The sequence below is a fragment of the Aulonocara stuartgranti genome (genome assembly GCF_965226115.1).
Source record: "Aulonocara stuartgranti genome assembly, chromosome: 4".
Taxonomy (NCBI): Eukaryota; Metazoa; Chordata; class Actinopteri; order Cichliformes; family Cichlidae; genus Aulonocara; species Aulonocara stuartgranti.
The window spans coordinates 26,122,450-26,129,236 of record NC_138942.1 but is presented as its reverse complement, the minus strand read 5'-3'; the positions used below and the strand labels follow the sequence as shown (position 1 = coordinate 26,129,236).

The 6,787-nt window shown below is 42.4% G+C and overlaps 1 protein-coding gene across 1 annotated transcript; it reads left to right on the top strand.

Moving 5' to 3' along the window:
• The first annotated feature begins 1,079 nt into the window (after positions 1–1,079).
• On the top strand, positions 1,080–2,714 carry LOC309705843 (uncharacterized protein). Its single transcript, XM_082531865.1, has 2 exons — positions 1,080–1,403; positions 1,579–2,714. Exons 1-2 carry the CDS (start codon positions 1,101–1,103, stop codon positions 2,221–2,223), a joined length of 948 nt encoding a protein of 315 aa, XP_082387991.1. The 5' UTR covers positions 1,080–1,100; the 3' UTR covers positions 2,224–2,714.
• The last annotated feature ends 4,073 nt before the right edge of the window (positions 2,715–6,787 follow it).

The window sequence follows — 6,787 nt, the reverse complement described above, 5'->3', positions numbered from 1 at the left end:
AATGACACATACTTGCATCATATGCAAACACTTACAGATCAGGGGGAACACACTAGTCTTCTTTACATAAAACACTGCAGTCCTTGATTTCCATTGTGTATTCAGAAGGCACATTTACAGGAGACACATTTCCAAACAACCAAAAACGCAAATAGACCTACTCAATACTGTACATCGCAGTACCATGAATTCAGATAAAGCAAAAAAAAAAAAAAAACACAACACAATACAGTTTTTGCCCGTTGCTTGAACACTATAAACCCATGCTCAGACTAAAGTAACACAACGTGAAGCTTTTGTTACCATACCTCAAACACATGTACCCATACCTTAAACAAAAGCGCTGCTTTGCACCCCAGTACCAATTATGCAACACTCCTACTCCTTTATGCAACACACCTACCCCTTTATGCAACACACATGGTCCTGCATGCTACACTCTATTTCATACATAAGACACTTCGCTCACAAAATGAAATGTCAGGGTGCCATTCGGAAAACACATGTATCCAAAATACAAAACACATGGGGTAATTGCAACCACTCAAATACACACCTGAAGGCACGTACTTGCAAAACCGAACACCAATTAGCCAACTACAAAAAGCCCTCAGTGTAGCCATTTCAAGAACTTCGCAAGCATGGATGGAGGGAGAGCAAGAGGAAGAGGAAGAGGTAGAGGAAAAGGTAGAGGAGGAGGAGGAAGAGGAGGAGGAGGCCGAAGAGGCCATGCACGGACCCATATTTCTGATGAAATAAGAGCAACTTTGGTGGACCATGTCATCAACCATGGCCTGACTATGAGGGAAGCTGGGCAGAGAGTCCACCCACATCTAAGCTGCTTCACAGTAGCATCTATAATACGAACATTCCGACTAGAAAACAGGTATGTCTTCACCTCCATACCTTCTGCTCTACTCAGATGGTTCCATAGCACTGTTCTACAGTATATCACATTACCATATCAAGTGTACGGGGTGCTAATGCTCCTTTTGCAGCCAAAGTGGCTGATTCCTCATATTGAAGTACAGTGTTGTACAGTGGATGATACAGTACATACAGTAAAGTACTGTATGAAAAATAAGCAAACCGATGACAATATGTGGTTGTATTCCTCCAGAATGACCCGAAGACCTTCTGGGGGAGGACGGCAACGCCTGTTCACACAACAGCAGGAACTTGCCGTTGTGGACCTAGTGAGGGCAGACAATGCCATCCGTCTCCACCAGCTACGACGGAAAATACTTGCAGGCAGGCGAGTGTTCAGCAACATAGACCATGTGAGCATCACCACCATCAGACGCATCTTGGGTAAACACAGCATCACCATGAAGCAGCTCTACAGAGTCCCATTCGAGAGGAACAGTGACAGGGTCAAAGGACTTCGAGCTGAATATGTACGGGTACGTGTAACTGTCCCTTACATTTACAATAGAGTATTGGTGAAGTCCAGTAGCAGCTGAATATGTACCATATCAGTAGCACATGGATCCATTCTGAGAGCTACACAGGTACCTGTGTGATGGGGTTCTGTATGTGTAGCACTGTAGTACAGTAATATGTTCCCCTTTTTTTCAGAGAATCTTGGCCATGGATGGAGCTGCACAGCCTCATGAATACATTTTCATTGATGAAGCTGGATTCGACCTGAGCAAAACAAGACGACGGGGTCGTAATGTAATTGGCCAAAGGGCAGTTGTGCACGTCCCAGGGCAGCGCGGGGGAAACATCACATTATGTGCCGCCATATGCCTTCGAGGGCTTCTGCACCATCATGCAATGCTAGGTCCATACAATAGCCAACACATACTCACATTTCTAGATGCTCTCCATGATATAGTTGTACAGAACAGACCAGATCAGCCCAGGTTTGTGGTGATATGGGATAATGTCAGTTTCCATCGGGCTGCTCTGGTCCAGGCCTGGTTCACCGACCACAATCAATTTGAAGTGGTATACTTGCCCCCTTACTCACCATTTTTAAACCCTATTGAGGAATTTTTTTCGGCTTGGAGATGGCGAGTATATGACCGCCAACCACATGCCCGCATGCCTCTTCTGCAGGCAATGGAACAGGCCTGCGGCGACATTGAGGTGACAGCGATCCATGGATGGTTTCGGCATGCAAGAGGGTATTTTCCCCGGTGCCTAGCGGGAGAGGACATAGCTTGCGATGTTGATGAGGTCCTGTGGCCAGACCCCAACAGACGGCGGGATCCATGAGCCCACTTATGCACACTTGTCATGGTTTTTTGTGTTTACAGTATAGTGTTTTTTCTATTGCAGTATTATTGTGTTGTGTTTTTTTTTTTTTTTGCTTCATCTGAATTCATGGTACTGCGATGTACACTATTGAGTAGGTCTATTTGCGTTTTTGGTTGTTTGGAAATGTGTCTCCTGTAAATGTGCCTTCTGAATAAACAATGGAAATCAAGGACTGCAGTGTTTTATGTAAAGAAGACTAGTGTGTTCCCCCTGATCTGTAAGTGTTTGCATATGATGCAAGTATGTGTCATTTTGTCAACAGAGTTACATTTTGACAGAGGAATGTTAGGTTTTGACAGCAGAGTTTAGGTTTTGGGAGTGGAGTTTCATTTTGGCACAGATGTGTATGGTATATTTCCCAGTGTTGTGTCGTGTTTACTTGTGTTTAGAGTTTTGGCACAATGAGCGACGTTTTGCCAAATGTGTTCAAGCAACGGGCAAAAACTGTAATACTGCAATAGAAAAAACACTATACTGTAAACACAAAAAACCATGACAATTGTGCATAAGTGGGCTCATGGATCCCGCCGTCTGTTGGGGTCTGGCCACAGGACCTCATCAACATCGCAAGCAGTGTCCTCTCCCGCTGGGCACCGGGGAAAATATCCTCTTGCATGTCGAAACCCTGTCACTGTTCCTCTCGAATGGGACTCTGTAGAGCTGCTTCATGGTGATGCTGAGTTTACCCAAGATGCGTCTGATGGTGGTGATGCTCACATGGTTTATGTTGCTGAACACTCGCCTGTCTGCAAGTATTTTCCGTCGTAGCTGGTGGAGACGGATGGCATTGTCTGCCCTCACTAGGTCCAAAACGGCAAGTTCCTGCTGTTGTGTGAACAGGCGTTGCCGTCCACCCCCAGAAGGTCTTCGGGTCATTCTGGAGGAATACAACCACATATTGTCATCGGTTTGCTTATTTTTCTTACAGTACTTTACTGTATGTACTGTGTCATCCACTGTACAACACTGTACTTCAATATAAGGAATCAGCCACTTTGGCTGCAAAAGGAGCATTAGCACCCCGTACACTTGATATGGTAATGTGATATACTGTAGAACAGTCATAGTCAGGCCATGGTTGATGACATGGTCCACCAAAGTTGCTCTTATTTCATCAGAAATATGGGTCCGTTCATGGCCTCTTCGGCCTTCTCCTCCTCTTCCTCCTCCTCCTCTACCTCTTCCTCTTCCTCTTGCTCTCCCTCCATCCATGCTTGCAAAGTTCTTGAAATGGCTACACTGAGGGCTTTTTGTAGTTGGCTAATTGGTGTTCGGTTTTGCAAGTACGTGCCTTCAGGTGTGTATTTGAGTGGTTGCAATTATCCGATGTGTTTTGTATTTTGGATACATGTGTTTTCCGAATGGCACCCTGACATTTCATTTTGTGAGCGAAGTGTCTTATGTATGAAATAGAGTGTAGCATGCAGGACCATGTGTGTTGCATAAAGGGGTAGGTGTGTTGCATAAAGGAGTAGGAGTGTTGCATAATTGGTACTGGGGTGCAAAGCAGCGCTTTTGTTTAAGGTATGGGTACATGTGTTTGAGGTATGGTAACAAAAGCTTCACGTTGTGTTACTTTAGTCTGAGCATGGGTTTATAGTGTTCAAGCAACGGGCAAAAACTGTAACTCTTCACACCTTTGTAAAAATGGTGTTTCCGTATCAAACAGTACACACAAGCCATCATCTACTAAGCACACAATGCGCCAACTGCACACTGATGGTATGAATACAAAACACATCTGGCTTTTGCTTTCTCTGTGCACAAGGTAGGCTATGTCAGTTTGAGCTCATACTTCTGTCACAGATCCATAAGCATAGAGGGATCCAAACTTCAAGTACTGGTGTACTTGAAACACATCAAAACAAACACAAGTGTTCATTTCCAAGTATAGGATTATTTGCAATCACCATAATGACTATATGGGTTACTTGGTCTGCAGTGAACATGCTTCCTCTGCCCCCAGCATCTGGTCATCTAGCAATTCTGTAAAGTAACAATTTCAGTATTTTTACATCAATGGTATTGGTGTGTTTCTCATTGGCATATGGCAGTGCTACAAATCTTTGTGCGAAGTGACTGTACTAACCGATTCTCATTTCAAGATGTCCTTATGGTACTTGCTACAGTGTAGCGGCTCGAGTTAGGCTGGACCCGTTGGCCAGCTACCCTCAGGGTCATTCCACGGTTGATTACATGGTCCACTATTGTAGCTCTGATGTCATCAGCAATTCTATTTCTTACTCTTCCTACCCTTCCTCTCCCCCCTCCTCATCTTCCTCTCCCCCCTCCTCGTCTTCCTCTTGCTCCTCCTTGTCCTTGTCGTCCTCTTCATCCTACTTCTTCACCTCCACGTCCTCTTCCTCGGCCTCCTCTACTTCTCACTCTTTCTGCTCCCTCCATTGTACTCCGCACACACAGCTTACCTGTATTATAGTGCTTAGGCTGATTGCAAAGTGAACTAATTATCTAAAAAAGTTTTCACATGTGAAAGTGTGCCAGACAGTTGGCAAATTAGTGTTAATGATAGCCATACATGTGTATACTTTTGCTAGGAGTGTGTTGGAAATTTGGTAATTGAGTGTTGTGCAGTGAATTGTGCCTACCGTTTTGCAAAGTGTGTGTTACAAAATTGCAAACTGAGTGCAAAGCAGTTTATGTGCTTTTAGTTTTGCAAACTCAGTGAGTGGTTTTGCTATAAGTCTGAATAGTTTTAGAGATTGTGCTACAGGAATCACAGTTAGGGTTTAAGCATTCAGAAAAAACTGTAAGTTTAGAGGTTTACACATCACATCATTATAATCATTGAGCCTGTCTGACTTTAATCGTCCACTTGATGGCGCAGTAGAGCCAATGAATCGTCACAATGCTTCGAACCATGAGTCGACCAGTTGGATGGAAAGCTTCAGTTCATCACAAGGCTTCATCTCACCATCACTAATGAAAGCTCTTATAATTTGGCTGCTATTAGAGACCATTGATTTAGTCTCTCTTTGGTTACTACTTGGATCTTTTTTCAGACAAATTAATGAAAAAAAATATAATAAATGGAAAAACAGAGTACAAATGTGGACAGTTAACTGGATATTACAGCGCGATTTCAGTGCATAAATACATAAATACAGGTCTGAGATGTAAGTGGTGCAATATTGATAGAGCTCACATGACTCCGTCCTGTTCGTATCCCAGAAATCCACCAGGATTTTAGTGCCTCATATACTGCACAGGTCATTGGCACACCTGAGATTCAGGACGACATGCTAAGCAGTGCTGTGTCACCATCAATAATACACCATATTAATGCAAGGTACAATTACAGCTGGGCTCCGCCACATTTTATTTTAACAGAGGAAATAAAATATGCAGAGCTAGCTGAGTTGGTTGAAATTCAGTTGCTACTTTAAGAGAATTTCATACAAGAATAATTGCAGATAAAATAGGTTATTAAAGCTGTCATCATTGCTTCAGTGCCATATTCTCTCTGCTGTAACTCCGATTTGAAGAGGGCTTGTTTAGGCAACAACTCAGAGCACTAACTATACGATCACTGCCGGTCACTTAGGTGATTTGTTATAAATGTGAAAACAGCTATGCAGGTTTAATGCAAGGAAGTCTTTACTCAGTGTTTGGCATGGGTCCTAAATGAAGGAGGGGTAGTCTGTCAGTCACTGCATTCCTCACCTGCATGGGAAACTTCCCAAACTGGAAGTTATCAGAAACATTGGAGACAATACTGAATCCACCAGAGACAGCTGGGACAGGTCCTAGTCATTACCATACAGAAAAGAACGGATTTATTTCAGTTCAGTTCAAATTAATAAGGTGAAGAAAAAACAGAGACTGCATCTTATGTGTTTTCTATTCTATTCTAGTAGTTTTAGAATCCAATAACTACACAAACAATCATGGCAGTGAGGTGTGGAGGGCCAGGAGTGACAAAATGAATGAATTAAATATGCCATTAATTATTGAATTAAATGTTTCATTATTTAATTAAATGCCCATTCACTTCACTAGTGTTTGTAGTTGTTGTTGAGAAATGCCCACTGAAAGAATGGCCACCAGGGCAAGTGCCTGTAATCGGATTACAGTAACACGTTACTTGTAACGCATTACTGCCCATCTCTGTTGAGAACAAATAATGTAAATGAATAATAGTGTTCAAATTGTTCGTTAAAACTCTGCATATCTCAGAAAAAGTAAAAAAAAATCAGCTTTCTTCACTCACTTCTTTACAATGCAGCCATTACAGTCTTCTTTGATTGGTCGCTGCAGGATTGCCATTCTTCTCATGTTTAGTTTTTTTTCCTATCAGTGTTTTAATTCTATGAAATAAATTTTTCAAAGTCACTTTTTGCTTTCACTAGCTTGTTTTTAGTGTCCCACTTTTGGATCTTCTGAACTCACTCTGATTAAAGTTGTCATTGTACTAATGTTATTCATGTGCAGCTGACTTCACAGCTGTGTGTGGGTTTTTTTTTTTGCTTTTTTGCAACTTTTTGTGATATCTAAATGTTTAACC